At 33.7% G+C, this 18914-nt stretch overlaps 2 protein-coding genes across 4 annotated transcripts; one reads left to right on the top strand and one right to left on the bottom strand.

The window, feature by feature from the left end:
* Nucleotides 1-305: 305 nt before the first annotated feature.
* On the bottom strand, nt 306-3553 carry LOC129220626 (uncharacterized). The gene is made up of 2 exons (XM_054855056.1): nt 3211-3553; nt 306-2528 (listed from the first exon to the last, which is right to left on the bottom strand). The coding sequence occupies exons 1-2, from the start codon at nt 3551-3553 to the stop codon at nt 439-441; spliced, it is 2433 nt and encodes an 810-aa protein (XP_054711031.1). The 3' UTR covers nt 306-438.
* A 5311-nt stretch (nt 3554-8864) lies between these two features.
* LOC129221629 (serum amyloid A-5 protein-like) lies at nt 8865-17425 on the top strand. Of its 3 annotated transcripts, none has more exons than XM_054856153.1 (3): nt 8865-8963; nt 11550-11800; nt 17267-17425. In XM_054856153.1, exons 2-3 carry the CDS (start codon nt 11556-11558, stop codon nt 17394-17396), a joined length of 375 nt encoding a protein of 124 aa, XP_054712128.1. In that variant the 5' UTR covers nt 8865-8963; nt 11550-11555; the 3' UTR covers nt 17397-17425. The 3 variants fall into 3 exon arrangements, with proteins under 3 accessions (XP_054712128.1, XP_054712127.1, XP_054712129.1); XM_054856152.1 differs by lacking the exon at nt 8865-8963 and adding an exon at nt 9465-9534; XM_054856154.1 differs by lacking the exon at nt 8865-8963 and adding an exon at nt 9540-9678.
* Nucleotides 17426-18914: the final 1489 nt, after the last annotated feature.

The raw sequence follows: 18914 nt of genomic DNA, 5'->3' as shown, positions 1-18914 counted from the left end.
TCTAACAGACAATATCGATTTGGAAAATATTACGTAAGATTGAGTTGAACCCCCTCCCCGAAAGTAAGGCTATGTAGAGATTTTCCTAACCCCCCTCCCTCTCGGGACCCTTACGTATAGCCCCTTAGAGAAAACTATTATTCTACGGGGAATAATTATGAAAAGCGAAGGAAAGAATTGAGCATTTTTAATTGACAAAATAATCACAATAATGGCGAAGTATGAATGCATAACTATTGTATTAACATGTGCAAAGTATTTCTTAGCCCATTCTTTTGTGATTATTATAATTAAAATGAAGTCTTACCATCAAAGTTCTTAAAATATCCATTGCGTTTTATATTTTTTAAATTCAATTTATTTCTGCTTCATACGATTCATGAATTTGGAAAATGTATGAGTGAATTAATTTAAATAATTCATTCATTTTTTGAATTTTTACTTCTTGTTCCATTTCCTTGGAATAAGCATTGCATACTTTTTCCATCTCTCACATTTTCTAATATTTTTTACTAAATTTATCAGTTCTGTTTCCTCACTACATTCCATGATATCTATGAAGCCGTCAAAATCAGTTTTCTTCTTGTTCAAAATTTCCACCATGGCATCAATAGCCTCGTAATCAGATAAGAATTGCATCATTTGTCGAATTAATTCTGTGGGTAAATCATCAGGGTCCAAAAGTTTGCCCGAAGATTCCAGAAGTGGATTTCCGTGTCCCAACACATTACGAATATTTATACCACTGAACAAATTAAATGTCTTTTTCCAAAGTTTTTTCAGCTTTTTTGTTTCCAATATGTTCATACAATCGAACAAAACCATTTCAAGCGAAGCTTGAAATTCGGAATCACTATGATACAAATGAACTAACTTCTCAAGAATAAGGGCCTTGGTTCTTTTACTCTTTGCTCTTTCGTACAGTATCTTGACATCTGGATTATCATCAATTAATAATTTTCTCAGAATAAGAATTCTACTTCTAAGAAATTTTAGTATATCTCCTGACATTTTTTGATTTTTCCCTTTGATCAGTTTTTTAAAAATCGTTTGACATTCCTCCGGTAACTGAAGTTTCCGACAAACCATATCGCACTTACTACTATCTATTTCCCCTTCATCTATTGCAACAGTAAGTTCAGTGTAGTAATCGGGCATTTTTTCAATGTAGTCAAAAGCATTACGGGGCTCGCTTTGAAAATCTTCCAGCAATTCCAATCTTTTGCTTTCAGTTAAATGCAGTTTCCCAATTTCCTTCTTGATAGTTTCAAAACTTAAATTATTAATGCCGCTTTTGAATAGAGCTTTGACACGATGGACATGCTTAAATTCTTCCGAGACATTTTGTTTTATTTTGGATTCTTCTTTCTCAGTCAAAAATGGATGCCCTTTTAAAAATAACTTAAGTTTTCTTATGTTCGTAAACATTTCTCCTTCACCATTTTGATGTTCTACATCTAAAGAGTTTCTCTGAGATGCACTTTCAATTCGATTTACAATATCCTCTACTTTAAAAAGCCAATCAGCGAATTCTTTGTTATCTGATGAAATATTCAAGTGAGTCTTATCATCATGAGATAGAGAACTTGTATTTTTTTCCTTCTTGAAATAATATGCTACATTTGAAACTGTATCTATAACGTTTTCTCCTTCCATCGGCCAAAACATGCTATGACACAATGAAACATAGTTTTGCTCTTTCTCTTGAATATTTGGCTTGATTTTGCTTCGATTTGGCTCTGCTTTTCCCTCTATGGGTGCATAAAAGAGTAATTGACCGTGTAGTAATATGTTTGAAATTTCTTCCTTATATACTGCAAGTTCTTTATCTGTAGCTAAATATTTCATAAAATATGAAACGGCTTCGTAATGCTGTGCCAATCCATTTTTGTCCTCGATACTGTTTTGGCAATTCTTTTCAAATTTCTCGAGTTCCTTTTTCATGGAGCTTAAAATATTTTTCAAAAGATAATGAAAATCGTGCCTGCTTTGCTCTTTTAAGGTATTCCGGTTCTTGTTAGAAAGGTTTTTTTCAAGTATAAGTTTTTCATGAATTGATTTCAAGCAAAATTGCCACTTGTTTTCAAAATGATGGCTATCTTCTACATCTTCATCTCCCTCTTTTTCCATCAATAAATAAGGCAATTTTATTGCCGAAAAATTTTCTGGAATGGGTCCTTTCCGAGATCTATCCACTGCTTCAAGGGATACGTCGAGTATAAATTGTTCAGATGCATATTTCTGTGCGGAAAATAAAGGTTCCAGAAGGTGATGCAATTTCAGTAGTTCTTGTTGTACGGAAAAGAATAGTTTCCTATTTCCCTCTGCATTCAATCGATACGATATTTCCGCGACCTGTATGTGAGACAAGCTGTCTCTAATCCTTTTCACACTTTGTACGAGTTCGATTGGTAAGCTATAGCGCATTGTGTTCTGAATTGAGTTGAACTCGGGACCAGCCTCTTTTACGCTTTCTCCCAAAACTTGGATAGCCCTCTCAATTACCAGGACGTACTTCATGAATTTATCTGGTGAAGAAAATATTGCTGTATTTAAGTAAGATTTCAACCGACGAATTAAGAACTCGTTATATATTTCAGGTAAATTCGTCAAAGTTTCAACTTCTGTTGATGGCAAATCTTCAACTACGTTAGAGTCGCAAATTTCTATGCATTCTAAAGTTTTCTTAAAAGTTTGGACGCTTTCATATAGTATTAGACGTTCTTGAAATAATACGAGTGGCAATCGATTCTAAGTCAGAGCTTTTAGTATAGATCTGTTGCAAAAGTTTAAAATATTTTACCATGTATATGTAGGAGAAAAATCGCGTTTCTATATTTCTATAGACATCTTGCGATGCCTTCAACCGTTCTTTCAAAGAAAATAAATGACTAAAGAACATGATAGCACAACAAAAGTCTAGCTATTCAGTAAAGTCTCCGTGTTTCACAAAGTTGTTGAAATAAGTCTCTTCGGAGGCCAAACTGTTCCAATGAAAAAAGTGCTCATAATTTTCCAATATGGACAAAATAATGCTTTTCCGTCTATCTGCTTCAAACAAATTATCCGGAACATCATAATAATTTATGTTCAAACTAAAGTTATGTATCAGTTTACATATTTCTTTTTGAAAACCATTAAAACGGCAAATTTCATCAATTCTGTCTTGCAGATTAGTCGTTTTTTCCAAATTCTGAGACTGCAACATACCTCGTAAAGAATTTAATTCATCTTTAATTGCAATTAAATTGTCTACTATAACTGAATTCGGTGATTGAATTGAAGAATCTGTATCAAACAAAAATATATCATACAAAAAAGCCGTATTCACAGCATGGTCATACAAGAAATACAACAGGTCCGAATGTTTCAAGCAGAGAGTATAGAAAAGGGCAGACAATTGTTGTTCGTCCCGTAAGCAGGGATTAGTGGAAAATCCAACTTCATATAATTTATACACTATGTAAGGTGATTTAAGGAGAGCTGGGATAATGTCTTCTCGGTGATTCTTAATTAGAAATATTAAAAAATGTTTATCTGACGAAAAGCGCATTTGATCCGATAAAAAGTTTAATTGGGAAGTGATGGTTCCTAGGTTAGCTCTGTTGAGCAATTCTCTTAAAGCTTGTGCTCGTTTAATTGAACCTATATTTTTATTTATTCCGAATGAGAACCGTTCTTGGCCGTTAGAAATGCCATGAAACATAATAATGAATTTTTCATAATCTTCCTGCTCAAACTGCGGAAAATAGTATGACTGCTTAAACTTGTCCGTTGCGTCGTATGACAGTAATAAGATATTACAAGATAAAGTTATTGCCACTGCTTCTATTTTTGTACTGTTCAAATGGCGTAAAGAAAGGGGTTTGCTTTCAAGAAACAACTGCACTCTTTGATTCAACAAGCTCAACATATATTTCAAGTGTTTATCACCTAAGCATATATATCTACTACGAAATGGATTATTGACAAACAACCACTTTTTTACGTTTACCTTGTTTTTGTATAATCCCAAAGCACTTAGACTGTTCTTAACTTCTGTGTGAATAAAAGAGTTAATGAGAGCTAATAAACTACACCACACAATGTCTTTATCCTTTGGAATAAATATTCTATACACTTCTTTGATCGCATGAGGTTTAAAAGGTTCAAACTGCACATTGATATTCCAAGATTGATGTCCGCTTGCATGACATTGCACTTTAGGAAAAACTGACGGTAAATTAGGCAACGCTTGAAGAAATGGTGGTGGTATACTCATCATAAATGTTAAAAATTTGCTGAGCTCTTTCATTTCACTTTCAGATCATTTTTTACTTCTACACACTGATGGGGGAAAACCCTTTTAGACATTTGCTTATGAATCTGCCTCAAATCTAATCTCATTTTTCAAGATAACTGAAGTCACTGTTTCGATATACTGATAAGTGTCTGCATCTCAAGTGTTATTTTCTTTAGAAACATTCCATAATAGCTTTAAAAAAAGACTCGCAGTTTTTTATTTTAAATTGTATCTCTTTTTATGAAAGATGATTTTAGAGCAAATAATCTGCGCATTATCATTTTCTAAAGTTAGAAGCTCTGGGTACGTTTTGTTTAAAATGAATAGGAAAAAAATAACACAATTAAATCAAATTATTTACGCCAGCATGAGGTCAAACACACACACACACACATTTATTGTTATTTCATTTTTCTCCTATACTTGTACTCCATCATAAAAGTAGTTCAATATTTTATACAAACAGTGCACACAGCTCAAACTTTTATAAAAAATCAATTTTTTTTTTCAAATCTCAAAAAAAAAATTAAAAAAAAAAAAAAAAAATATATATATATATATATATATATATTGTTTTTCGCAATCACAAATGTGTGCGTATTGGCGTGTTTGTGTGTAGAATATGGACTCAACCGCCCAGGAGGTTCGGATTCCGGTGGACAGTGCTGCTGGTAGAGAACCAACACCATTCATATCTTTTCAGGTAAATTTAGATTCTTTCAAAGTTTGCTAATTCAAAACATATGTGTCGGCAAAATTGCATTTCGTTTTCAATTACTTTTTTTTTGTTTGGGTGAATTCGTATTTCGTCTTAATCCACTTTTACAATAGCTATTACAGTGACAAATATTGTACCATTTAAAAGAATTTAATTTCTGTGTTTTTTTAATATCAGTATTTTCCGAATGAACATTGGAGAAAATATCCAAATGAATTTGTGAAATGAAAATTAATTTGTAGTCGTTTTATTACTTTTACTTACACATTTTAAAAGATGAATAAAGATGAATATTTTCAAAGCGGTGCTGGCACGTTTTCCGTTTCCAATTACATTATAGGTGTAAAATAGGGGTCTCCACCTATAAACAATACAAATTCAACATCGCATCAGACTTGGTGTGACATGAAAACTAAATTTGCATCTATAAAGCCTAATTATTAAGTATACGTGCAAAAATAAAATAAGTAACATTCGTCTTTTTGAAATTTAAACATTTTGGCTGAACGAGTTGCTTAAAGGTTTTTTAAAGGTTGCTTAAAGGTTTTTATGTGGGGAAGTATAGGGCACAATAAGAGTTTTCATTTCTTTAGTTACAACTTCTTTAATTTTCACCCAAAGGAAATTTCAGTTGCACAACAAAACTACGGATCTGTTCAGCTATCACTGTAATTTTTTCATAATATATTCTCGTTTTCATTAAATTAAAAAAAAAAAATTTCGAAAGATTCTCAAACTGTCCCACTGTGCCCCATGTGGGGGGTACAGTGGGACAAGGGAAGGCATGCATGGGGTACAGTAAGGCATTGAGAGAGGTCCAAAAAATCTGCTACATTATGTCCACATATTATTAATATTAAATTGAGGTATACACACTAAACATATGTAAGCAGCTTTAAACAACAAGACTTAAAAATAGATATAATGATGAAACACATGGGAGGGGTTCAAAAATTTTGTAAAATAACGTTTGATGCGTAGAAGTTAATAAAGTAACAAGAAAATGGGATGGTTAAATGTAAAAGGAAACTAAAACTTTATTCTAGCAGATGAAAACGTCGGAAATCTTCAAGAAATTTCAATTTATTTATTTCTCATTTGAACCGCCACAAGCAGTGTTGGGTTTTCCGGTTCAAGAAAACCGTTTCTTGAAAATTCTCGAAGCTCCGCGTACCGGTTCTTAAAATTTCTAACGAACCGTAAATCGGTATATAAACATTCAAACTGTTTGAAAAATCAAAGTTTTGCCATTAAACAAACAATAAAAAACCCCAAAATAAATATTATCAGTCCTAAAGATATCCTGAAAGCCAGAAATCTCCTCAAAACGTAGCTGCACGTTCTGCTGAAGTTAAGAGAAGCTTCAATCTATTGAATACAATTTGATCAGAGTAAAGATAGTCGAAAATATTTCTAACACAATCATAATTGACTTAGTTGTATTAATACTAAAAAATTGGGACCCGTTGCCTGAGCCGTGTCCAAGGCGAGGGTTTTGGGGGTTAAACCCCACCCATTAAAAACCAAAACGAAACAATGAATCATTAAATGATTTTCCAAATCGTATTTTAAGTTTAAATTAATTTTAGATTTAATACTCTTAATACAGTGTTCACCCTCTTTAATATTTTCACATCTTTAACATTTTCCTGAACTGTAGGATTCCCAAGCACCTTTGCTGCTAAATGTTTGAAAAAAATAATGTTGAAGGAATGGCTAAAGAGTCCGGCAATGCTAAGCATGCAGGGAAAAAATATTTAAAGAGTATTAGACAATGATGTAGCCAAAAAAAAAAAAAAAAAAAAACCGTAGAGACAGGGGAAATGGTTACTTTGCTTGCTGTTAGGTTTTTTATGATCAAAAAAGGAAATCTTTTTGGGTTTCGGGAAAGGATATGTCCTCAAATCCCTTCCTTTTGATACGCTTTTGATGTTGGATAAATTTGTCGTTTCACTTATGAGAAGAATATTTCTATGCGAAACAGCAATTGTTTGGTATAAAATTTCCATTTTCATTTATTCCTGCTTAATATTATTTGATGAAAAAAAGAAAAGAAAAAGATATTGGCATTGGGTGGCATAAAAGGAATATGGGTGACTTTTTTTTTTCACTTTTACAAAATGTGTACCAAAAAAATTTTAAAAATTAAAAAAAAAAGAAGTCTAACTATCGAGCTAAAATGAACTATTCAACACGTTATCAACTAATTAATGATTACGTACCCAAAGACTTAAACATATACATATATGACTTCAACCGTAAAATAATAGAGTTTCGGGAAAAATGGAAGAGGCATATTGAACGAATAGACGATTATACAGAGTATCAAACAGACTGATGAGCTACAGACTTGGAGGCCGCTGCGATTGAGGCAGACCAACGTTCCTGTAGATTGATCAGTGGAGCCGGAACAGGCATTAAGCCTAATTTATGGTGTATATGATGATGATGATTGATGAACTTCAATGTCAAAAAATTGCGGGGAGAGCATTTACGGGGGTGGGGGCCTCGATCATCTGTTCCACTAGATTCATCAGAGATCGTCTGAAATTGCGTTGTTTAGAATTTCAATTCAAAAAAAAAAAAAAAAAAAAAGAATCTGGGAAAGAATTCCGAGCATAATTCTCTCCCCCCCCCCGAGTCATCAAAGATGGAATATCATTGCTTTTTTTTAAAACTTTTGTTACGAAACATTTCGAAGGATTCACAAAACATTTGCACGGTGAGGCATAAAATGTCGGAAATACAATTTTGTGCTGATAAAAAAGGCGAGTTTATTTCACAAAAATTGTACTTGAAGAACTCTTATAAGATCAAACGCGTGCAAAAAAATTTTTTATTAAGTTATTTCATACTTATTCAAACCTGTTCAACTTTTTTTAGCATCTATTCGAAGTGAATGAATTAGTAATGACATAAATAGTTTACATATAAATAAAACACTAACGCTAGAGCATGTTTACATGAGTATAAAACCTATGAAATGTATTAATCAGTCTTAGTATTGAACTCCCTCTAATCTTAAAATAATTCTTGAGATCCACATGCAGCCATGCATTATACCGATAGCCAGGCTATCCCATCCAGTCTGGAATAGAGAATAACCGAGCTGGAAGCACATGTCATCTCATTGAAGCTGAGAGTGCCAACAAACTGGTGGATAAAGTAAATTTATCTCGTAAGTGAGAGTCCGCAGCCATGGTGCAGTTCAACTCGTTAATTGAAGGCAAAGCTTGGATATTAAGCAGTAAGTTACCACCCCAAAGCTAGGACTAAGGCAGAACTACATTCAATGTTCCGACAGTCCGGTTATACCATCCAGAGCAGGGTTGCCAGACGTCCCGGATTTCAAGGGACAGTCCCGTATTTTGAAAAATTATCCCGCGTCCCAGGGAACTTCCATACGGGACGGCTAAAGTCCCGTATTCTAACTTGTAACAATATTTTACAAAACGAGGCATTATTTTAAGGGAAAAAATTAAGTAAAGCAAAAAATGAAAAAAAAAGAGCAAAAGAAAATCATGTGGCAGCAAACGCAAAAATTATTTTCGTTTCAATTTGTTTTTTATTTTGTCATGAGCGGCAGACCAATGATTACTTCCTCTTTGCTCATTGACTAATGTTGGAAATATACCCCTGCGCATGCGTCGGCAATCGCAATAAAAACGATTTTTGTATTTGATACGGTTGAATTTCTCAGATTTTTCATGAAGAAATGTTCCGCGTCGGAAAGCATACCCTAAAAATACACCATATCCAGTAATTGCCCTCAACCTTAAAAAATATCCCCCCCCCCTTTTACTCTTAGAAGCCTGTCCCGTATTTACTGTTCTTACATCTGGCAACCCTGATCCAGAGACTACTGTTTCGTCCTTTTTACAGACTCATCTGTGTGGAAAAACCGAGCTGGAGGAAGATGTTACTTCATTGAAGCAGATTGCATGTATTTCTGGCTTAGGGGCGGTAAGTTACTTTTTAATACTTCAAATCCTATTCGATATTGAGGTTGTCCAAATTGTTTAAACAAATCCGTTTAAATTTCATTTTACTTATTTTTTTTTTTTGCCAACAAGATAGTAAATGGGTTAATTTTTTGGAATAAATACTTAGTAAAAGAAAAAGAACAACTTTCGAAAATAAGATAGGTTATTCTTGAATAATGCATTGAGATTTGATAAATTAGTACCCAAGATCATTTTAGATAATTTATTTCATCTATTCATTATATTCAAGAAAAGTGAAACGTAACTTATAAAATGTCAAACAATGTGGGTTTTACCGCTGAGCTTGAGAGCATGCAATTTGCAGCGGAAACGAAATCAAAATTTTCCCATCGTTTCTAAACAAACTATGAACGGCCTGTGAGTTCATTTATGCTAATTTCCGACAACAACCGGGAATTTCCAGACGACAACGGCTCTGGAAGAGATTCGCTTTGTTTCCATGAGTATATAATAAACCGACAAAAGCAATACATTTACGAAGAAAATTACTCCTGAAATATTTTAACTTTGCGTGAAGTCAATGATTGGTAGTAAGTTTTGCTGTTTTATGTTCTTTCGGAAAATAACTTTTGAAACGAATATTTGAAATAGGATGCTCAAAAAGTTTGGCTGAGGTTTAGCAGTATTTTTGTTTGAGTGTATCGCAGAGTGTATGATTTCTTACTAAATTTTAGGTAAATTTGATCTTTTTTTAAAACCTATTACATTTAAATATTGAGTTAAAATTAAAAATAACTTAGGAGGAGGAGTTCTGGGATAAGAGTACTTTCCCTCTGATTTGGGCAATTGTGTGCGCTTTTAATATTAAGAGCCAGTTTTTATAAGAGTGAGGTAGGTGAGATACATGCCATTTTTGATTTCGCTAAAAATTTTACAGTGGTTTCTTTGAATGATTTTAGAAGACACATATTTTTTCTTTTCTTCCAAAAATATTTTTGGGGCCTGTAAAAATTCCTAAAGTGGTGCCCGACGTAGAGGGTTTTCCAAATCAGCATTTTTTAAAATGAGATTATTTCTGTGTATTAAGCATCAGCTTAAAAAATCTTATGTTTACAATATGAGATTTAGTACCTAAATTGAAATGTATCGTAAATTTTGTGGTTGATCTTCAGTACAGCCTTTCAGGGGTCGCCAAACTTTGTCGAAAAAAAAACGAAAAAGTGCCATGTTTGAGGCCCTCTGGTGCCCTGCATTCACATTCAACCATGGATTTTGTACGTAATTTGTTTAAGAATATATATAAATTATTCGATACCCTCATCAGTTGCATGGCTCACCCTCTGAGCTTCCAAAAATGAGTTTTTGTATCGAAAAATGCTAAAAAGTGGTTACTGAACTCGCTTAAATCTTTTAGAATTATCCTTCTGACATTATTATATCATTGTGTGGCATTTTAAACTTCGGAAAAGTTTAAAATCAGTGAATTTTTTTCGTAAACTTCACTGCAATCGTTGATTTTAGAATGCTAATTCAGATTCCCCCCCCCCCGAAGCGATGGCGCACCCCTCAAGTGTGACGAAGTACCCATCCAGAATAAAAGCCCTCGAAAAAGAAAGAAATACCTCTTGAAAAAATTGCTTTAAAAGTTTCAATGACGCAATCTGCGCCATGGACACCCCCACCCCCCCGAACTGTGCACCCCAGTTGATTAGCATTTTTTTTCTATGAGAGTTTATTATTTAAAAAATATAGAGTGATTTCTGCGACTTTTGAGCATTTTTTTAAGTAATAGAAAGAATTTTTATTTAAAAAGAGGATTATTTCGTCCTTCCCCTTCCCCGAAAACCCGACGCGCAAAGTGCTGGGACTTTTTACCCCTTCTTGCTGGAAGGTTAAGAAGTAATTTGGACACGTTTTAACTTTTTTTTTGGATGTTTGGGTTTGGCCATTTTTTGGCCTAATTTTACTGCACGTGAAAGTGTCAAATTAGACAGTAATGAGAGCATTTGTCAAGGGTTATTGTGAATTTATGTGTTTAAAGCTTTGTAGTTCATCGATAACTAAAATTCGAATATCGACTATTTTATGTATCGATATTTTTTTTGTCGATGTCATATTTTTGATTTTAGTTGATGTATCCTTTTAATTCTGAAACCCATTTACACTATTTTTAATAATTTGAAATTCTGAATACTTTGCTCAAAATGTTTTTCTTCTATGTATGGGGAGCAGAATTTTTCTTTCATACATGTATAATCGTTTCTTTCTAAATGCCATGTTTAATGTGCTGCGCCGACATCTGAAGAAAATTCTGCTGCCGTATGTGTTAGTACGATTGTGTCATAAAACAGTTGCAAAGGCATTGAATACGCATGTTTCGGGACTAAAAGAAACCATTCAATCTGTGAAAAATTGTGAACCCATTCAACCAGCGCAAAAACTCGCTATAAGTCTCTTCTGGACACTCGTTCCTGAAGCTGACAACCTTTTGCACCAACAAAACGACCTCCTTGTAACCGAAGCAACAAGCCTGATACTCGTTCCCCCCTCCCCTCTGTGGAGGAGAACAGAAGATAACTAATTTTTTTATTCTTAAATTTTTCAGAAAAACATGACGGCGAACGTTGAACCTGTGATTTTCTGCGTCTTACTGTGCCTGACATTCTGCTGTTCACCTGGTTATTGTCAATTTGGCTTTGTCAAGCAAGCTGCCCAAGGAGCAGGGGATATGTGGAGAGCATATAGTGACATGAGGGAGGCCAACTGGAAAGGGGCCGACAAGTATTTCCATGCTAGAGGTAACTTTGATGCTGCACAGAGGGGCCCTGGCGGCAAATGGGTAGCAGGTATTATCAGGTAAGTAACTTAAGCAGTTTTGGTTAATTCATGTCTTAAAGATGTTGAATACAGTTGTGCCAACCATTTGCAATTGGGTGCGTAATTTATTCTCATTTAAGATATAGACATAGCTACCAAGATTATTTCTTCGTTTCGCAAGTAACGAGATCATATCTCACGTCTACCAACTTCTACGAATCGGCAGTGGAAGTCTTTGGAAGCAATAGCTGCTCGCTCAGGTAGCTCTTTGTACGAAGACTGAATCTTTAAGCTCTGCTCATATAACTAATTTGGGGACTTTAAGGTTTATTACCGACACAAAGGTTTATTACATATGCAGAGGGGGCTTATATTCAACCACCAAGTACCTTTACCTTCAAAAAGTGATTAAAAAGCAAAAGTCTCCCGCTTCCAGTGGCAAAGCACCAAAACTGATCTTTTTTTTTTTTTAAACTAAAAGCAACATCACCTTTCAACTATCTAGTTTTGGGTAAAAACGAAAGTTTTCCTGATTTCTGATTGTTTTCTCTGTTTTCCAAAAAAATGAAAATGAATAAATGAACATCAGCAAGAATAAATAAATAATGGAAAGTTCTGTTCCCTAAATACAAAACTTTAATCAAAAATAAAAGTTTGCAGCTCTTTCTTGAGGGTAAAAAAAAGCAGAATTTTCGTTTTTTTATGTTGCATATAAAAAAAATCTAACTAAAGCTTTGGAATGAAAATAAATTACTTTTAAATAAAAAAAAAACCGCCTTCAAAAAATATCCAGGAACTAAAAAGCAAAAAATAACTGATTACACTTACGTTCTATTTCCTACCCAAACATAGAAATGAAATTTATTTTGCAATTAAAGTACAAAAATCAACTCAACTAAACACCGAATTATAAAATAAACACCGATTTAAGTTACCATACCATGAATTATTTTAAATACCTAACTAATTATATACGATCTCTTAATTTTTAATAACCTTTTGAAGTCGGGGCCTCCTATAAACAACTACATAACGTAACTGACAACCCACCGAATCCTGAACTAAACACTAATTTAACTATACGCGAAATTAGTCTTTAAAGCTAAACCTATTCATTTACGTTAGGTAGTAGTTTATAGGAGGCCCCGACTTCAGAAGGTTATTAAAAATTAAGAGATCGTCCATAATTAGTTAGGTATTTAAAAAGATTCATCGTATAGTAATTTAAATCAGTGTTTATTTTATAATTCAGTGTTTAGTTTAGTTGATTTTTGTACTGGAATTGTAAAATAAATTTCATTTCTATGTTTGGGTAGGAAATAGAATGTAAGTTTAATCACAGTTATTTTTTGCTTTTTAGTTCCTCGGTATTTTTTTAAGGCGGTTTTTTTTTTTTATTTAAAAGTAATTTTTTTTTTTTTTTTTTGCTTTTTAGTGGTGTAAATAACACGGCGAGCGTCTCGGAGACTTCCTACGACTGTGAAGAAAGGCTTTTTCAAATGCGTAACTATGTACACAAAAAATTGTCTTCATCATTTGTTCAACTTTATCAAAGTTTGCTTTCCTAAAGCAAATGCACAAGTCACTTAAAAAAAAAAAAAAAAAAAAAACGAAATCGCTCTACCTTCAAATTTGTAAAATGGTACATTTTAGAATTAGAATTGTAAATTGTAATTTATGTTTCGCAATTAGTGTCATGTAACTCGTGATAAAAGTCGCATGTTTCTTCACATGGTCCCACTATAGATGAAGATTAAAAATTCCACTAGAATGAATTTTATGTTTGCTTGAGAATCCTTAATTCAAAATTTTCATTATCATTACTCTTAATAATATATATTTTTAGTACTTTATTTAACTATAGGTAAAGAAAGTATAAACCTTTGTTTTATGGCCTTTGTTTATCAATGGGTTTTATATTTAATCGTTTGTGAGGGATATTGCATGAAATTTATTGTTTTACCCTTAACTTTTCCCTAAAGAACAAATAGGGTAAATCAAAGATTTGGAACCTAAGTTAGGCCACCCCTAAACAAAACCACCACTAAACAAAAAAAAGCATAAAAACCAGTTCACTAAGTGAGACGATATACAAAGTTAATAAAGAACAAATCGATTTAAATGTGAGTATGATATTTGAAGAGTTCCTTCAATTTCGTCAAACCTGAACTTGATTAACATTAGACCGCCGAGGAACTATGCTGTTTCAAACAAAAAAAGACTTTTCCCTGTCGGTACAGGCAGGGGCGTGTACAGAAATTTTGGAGCTCATCACAAATGACTTTTACGGGCCGTACTCCATATTGTTTACCCCTATATTTCACCGTTAGTTACAAAAATATTGGGCTCCCTCCGGGCTCGGGCATGGGCCAACAGGTGTTCCTCCTCCCTCCCTGTGCACGCCCCTGGGTACAGGTGTCTTCGAGTATTTATGGAACATTGTACAAAGGAAAAACAAATCCGACGAGTTCAGAACCTCCTCCTTTTTTTTGAAGCCTGCTAATTAATATAATCTTAATTTCAAATTGAACTGACGACATCGTGAAATAGTAAATCTAGAATATTGGTCAAACTTCAGAAATCATACACAGTTATATTGTATATTATTAAAGAATATAAATTAAATCGTTGGGGGAGGGGTGTTCTGTATTCAATTCCCCCTCAATTGAACACTAAGTATATTTAAAAATTGGAATAGTAAATAAAGAACTTTATATTTAGTGCCTAAATGAAGTGATTTATTAATAAATAAAATATTAAGGTAATTGTTTCAACTATTAAAGTAGCAAAATATATTTAATTTACTGCTTTGCTACGCAGTAATAAATACATTAGTAATACCTGTAATAAAAAAAATACCATGCGGCGCAGCGTTGAGAAAATTAATCATCCATGTGCCGCGAGAATTAAATATCGTTTAAGAGAAAGCCAAAATCTTCGGTGTGAAAATACACCGATCACAGCAACACCACGTGACCATGACGTATGAAATTTAAAGTTTCTTGGATTTCTCCAGGACCCCTTATCAGATCCAGACCAAATTGCAATGGGACCATCTGGGAAGTATACCCTTCCAAAAAAAAAAAAAAAAAAAATTCAAACCGGTTCAGTGGTGTTGGAATAATTTGAAAACACCATATAAAAAGCCGCAATACGAGATCATAACCTCCTTTTTTGAAGTCGGTTAGTTAAAAATAAAATCCCAGCAATAAATATTTCACAATAAAATCATTTGTACTTTATTTTGATTCGGTCAACAACTTCAGTCGTACTTAGTCAATCAATTAGTAACTTTCGTCAATGCCATATGTCTTTGCGAAATAGCGTTTTGGTTTTCTTCGCCTTTTCCCATTTTTTTAAACCAAAAATTAAAAAACCATATTAAAGAATCTGCACATTATTTTCAATTTTTTAATGCAAAAATATTCAGCTTTTCTTTTTGCACCAAGTTATATATACATTTTCCCTATCTCAAACGTTACTGCCCAATTTTAAATTTTTTAATATCTTCTTCTTCTTCAAGGATTAGGCATATAGCCTGTTCCGGCTTCTTGGTCGCCCCACCGTTTCCTGTGCCTACCACGGTCTCGTTTGCCCCTTGGTCTGTAATAAAAGTCTCCCTCGTGCCATACGTCGAACATGGTTTTTCCAATCGTTGCGATATTTCGTGATTTTTTCATTTAGGCTGAATATCTGTAATTCCCTTCGAATGGATTCGTTCCTTATTTTGTCTAGGATAGTGCAGTTCTTCAGTGATCGCAAATACTTCATCTCTGCTGCTTGAATTCTACTAGTTTCTTGACTGTTCAAAGTTCATGTTTCAAAGCCGTATAGTAAGGTTGGCATTTTTTAAATATTTATTTAATTATTTCATTGTTTTTTTTCGACTCGTTTTTCCTCTTAGCGAAATCTTACGATGTATTAAGCTACCTTTCCTGTCTTTATTCATTTTTTGTAAAACATTTTTGTTGGAAAGTAGACTAAAAAAAAGCGAGTAGGTGCCAAAATAGGCATAAGAACTCATGTACCTGTATTTTTTATGAAGTTCTACTTTTGAGCTGCTGGAAAATAACTTAGATAAATGAAAACCAGCTACTTGATTTTCATACAAATATGAATAATAAGGTAAGTGCGCGAGATAAGGCCATCCTACGGTTCAGGACCTAATATCTTGTTCATATATGATTCAATAGGCTCCAATTTTTGTACATTCATCTAATAACTCATAAAAAATAAGAAAAAAATCATTGCATATGGTCAAATTCAAGTTTGAATTATGTTTGTGAACAGTTTTCCGAAAAAATTGGCAAATGTCCTTATCAGGAACATGGGTCCCTCATAAGGCCACATGAAAAAAAAAAAAAAAAACCGTCGAAAAGATGTATCAAACTTTAAGAAAATTGAAAAATTCTTAATGGTTAATGCAAAAACACATTGAATCACATTTGATAAACTCAAAAACGGTATCAAAAATTTCATATTTAGGGGAGACCGGGGTTAGTTGTTACAATTTTTTTCAATATTTTTTACGCTAAACTATTTCAAGTATTTACATGTTAGAAACTTCAAAATGCATCTAGATTGTTTAACATTCATAATATATATTTTTTAAAAATGATTAGAAGCCACTACTTCAAAGTATTTCAAGTCTTTTGAATATATGTACATTGTAACAACTTTCCCCACCATGGGACATGTTGTTACACTATATGGGGTTAGTTGTTACATGAGATACATTTTAGTAATAAAATGAATTTTACACATTTTGTTGTTTATTCTGTTACAATTTTAAAAATTCTTAACTACGTTAAAAATAAACTAACCCCGGTCTGCCCTACCTCAATGAAAGGAGAAAGATTAATTCACATTCTTGTCGTTATTTTTTGTTATTTGGACACTCTTGCGCATAATTCATGCGCATATGTGCAGTATATGCAGTACAGGATCATGTCCTATCTCCGATCCATCGGTGCCTTACTATGGAAACTGAAGTCCTAATACTACAAATCACTTGTTTGGCTACAGTGTACTTTTCTAGGGTTATCAAATCATAGGTAAAAATGACGGTATACAGCGACATTTTTTTCTTTTTGAATGCGATAACTGCATAAATTAAGCTTTCTAGAACAATTAACGACTTTTATATTAGTAAACTACAGTGAACCACGAAGGAGCAAAATTTACTGTAAAATAAGATCAGGCAATTTTGACAAGACTCTTCTGTAAAAACTGTAGATACATTTTTACTTGTTGATAACAAACTGCTTGTTGATACCGTTTTAGAATCAGTTAGGCTTTCTGATGACGATAAAATCACAATATAGCAAACTTTTACTGCCCTACATAGAAAATTGGGGGGACGGAGGGTTGGCCTTATTGGTCCACAAGGCCTTATTTGGCACACCCACCTTAAGAAAATTCTTTGCGAAATGTATTTGTTTTTTTTTTTTACTCATTCATCTGGGCTTTTTTCAAAAATTAAATTGTTTGTTATTTATTTTACAGTGATACCCGTGAAAGAATTCAAGGAGCAAACAAACCAGACTCTATAGCCGACCAAGCGGCAAATAGGTGGGGCAGGAACGGAGGAGACCCTAACAAGTACAGACCGAAAGATTTACCTTCCAAATACTAGTCTTCAAGCAAAGAAGAAATTATTTTCATGTACGATTTATGATTAAATGTTTTTATAAGTAAAATATAGTGTATCATATTCTGTGAAACGTTCCATTTGGTCATGATTGTGTAATTTAAGGAACATCGGTTTACAATAGGTTGTTCCTGGTTTTGCTTCTTCTCTTTTAATATTTCGAGCAAAACAATTGTCAAAATAATGAACAATTATTTGTTTCCCCAGCAACACCAATGAAAACAATTCTTGTAAAACTTGACCATCTCCCAAAATGCGCAATTATGAATAGTTAAAAAAAAAATGTTTTTCAGTTTTCTGCATGTCTGTTATTGTAAAAACATCTTTTGCATTCATTATTATTATCATTAGTAAGTTCTGAATTCAAGTTTTACTCGTTGCTGTAGTTTTGGTGTCTCCCCAGTTTCGTCGACACGAAATCCCCCCCCCCTCCTGTTTTTCAGTTTCAATCATGCCTTTTAAAATTATGAGGCGGGGGGGGGGGATATTTTAAATGACGGCGAAACTGAAGATAAATCGTAGTCCGTGCCGTCCCTATGTGCAAAGTCGTGTGATGCACGACAGCGCCAGAGTCAAAAAGGCGCTGAGCTCTACCGTTCAAAAACGCTCCAAATGGGAGAAAAAGAAACCCTAAATAAAAAAATAAAATTGAACTTTTCATTATATTTAACGGTGGCGAAGAAATTATACTGCTCATTGAAACAAGCATTTCGTCTCGCTGTCTACCTAAAAGGAAAATTAACTGTTTTGGTATGTCTAAAACCTACTATATTCAAAAGTGCAAAAATGTATTACACGGAAAGCAATGCATGCATTAGCATTTTTCTTCCTAATGTGGAGCCGTGAATGCTATTTCGATAGTATATGAGATGGAGCATACGAGGCGATTTTCTTGAATTTGCTGCTCCCCATTTCGGTTCTTGCGGTGAATATGTTGTATATTGAAATTTGTGCAATATGCCTTTTTGTGATTTTAAATTATTGTTCGTGGAAATTAGACTTCTTCATGCTTTACTTGTGAGTTCAAAACTTTCACGGGGTGACCCTGATTTCAGCCCTGCCCCCTCTCATTAAAAATCGTCTAAAATTTCGTTTTTAGAAACTAAGTTTTGAAAATTTTCCCGGAGAGCGTCCTTTAGCCCTCCTCGAGCATTATTAAAATCACCTAAAATTTTGTTTTTAGGACTTCAACTTGGAAACATTTACGAAAAAGAATTACCGAATCCCATCCCTTCTCCTAATGTCATCAAAGATGGTTTCCAATTGCATATTTTGATATTCAATTTGGAAAATTTTCTGAGGGAGAATGATTAAACATCACCCATTTCCCTACGGGATAAAAGGTGTACAACAGTTTTTTCGTCTTCCATTCCGAAAAATTTCCGTGCTAGAGTCACCGACCTCCCCCTCCCAGCCAGGGCCATATTTGGAGGTGTGGAGGCCCTGGGGCAACGAAGGAGTGGAGGCCCCTAATCAGGGTTCGAAAAGATCATCATACTTTCG

The sequence above is a fragment of the Uloborus diversus genome, chromosome 4 (genome assembly GCF_026930045.1).
Source record: "Uloborus diversus isolate 005 chromosome 4, Udiv.v.3.1, whole genome shotgun sequence".
Taxonomy (NCBI): Eukaryota; Metazoa; Arthropoda; class Arachnida; order Araneae; family Uloboridae; genus Uloborus; species Uloborus diversus.
The sequence above is the reverse complement of the archived record's forward strand: the minus strand, read 5'-3'. Positions and strand labels throughout refer to the sequence as shown.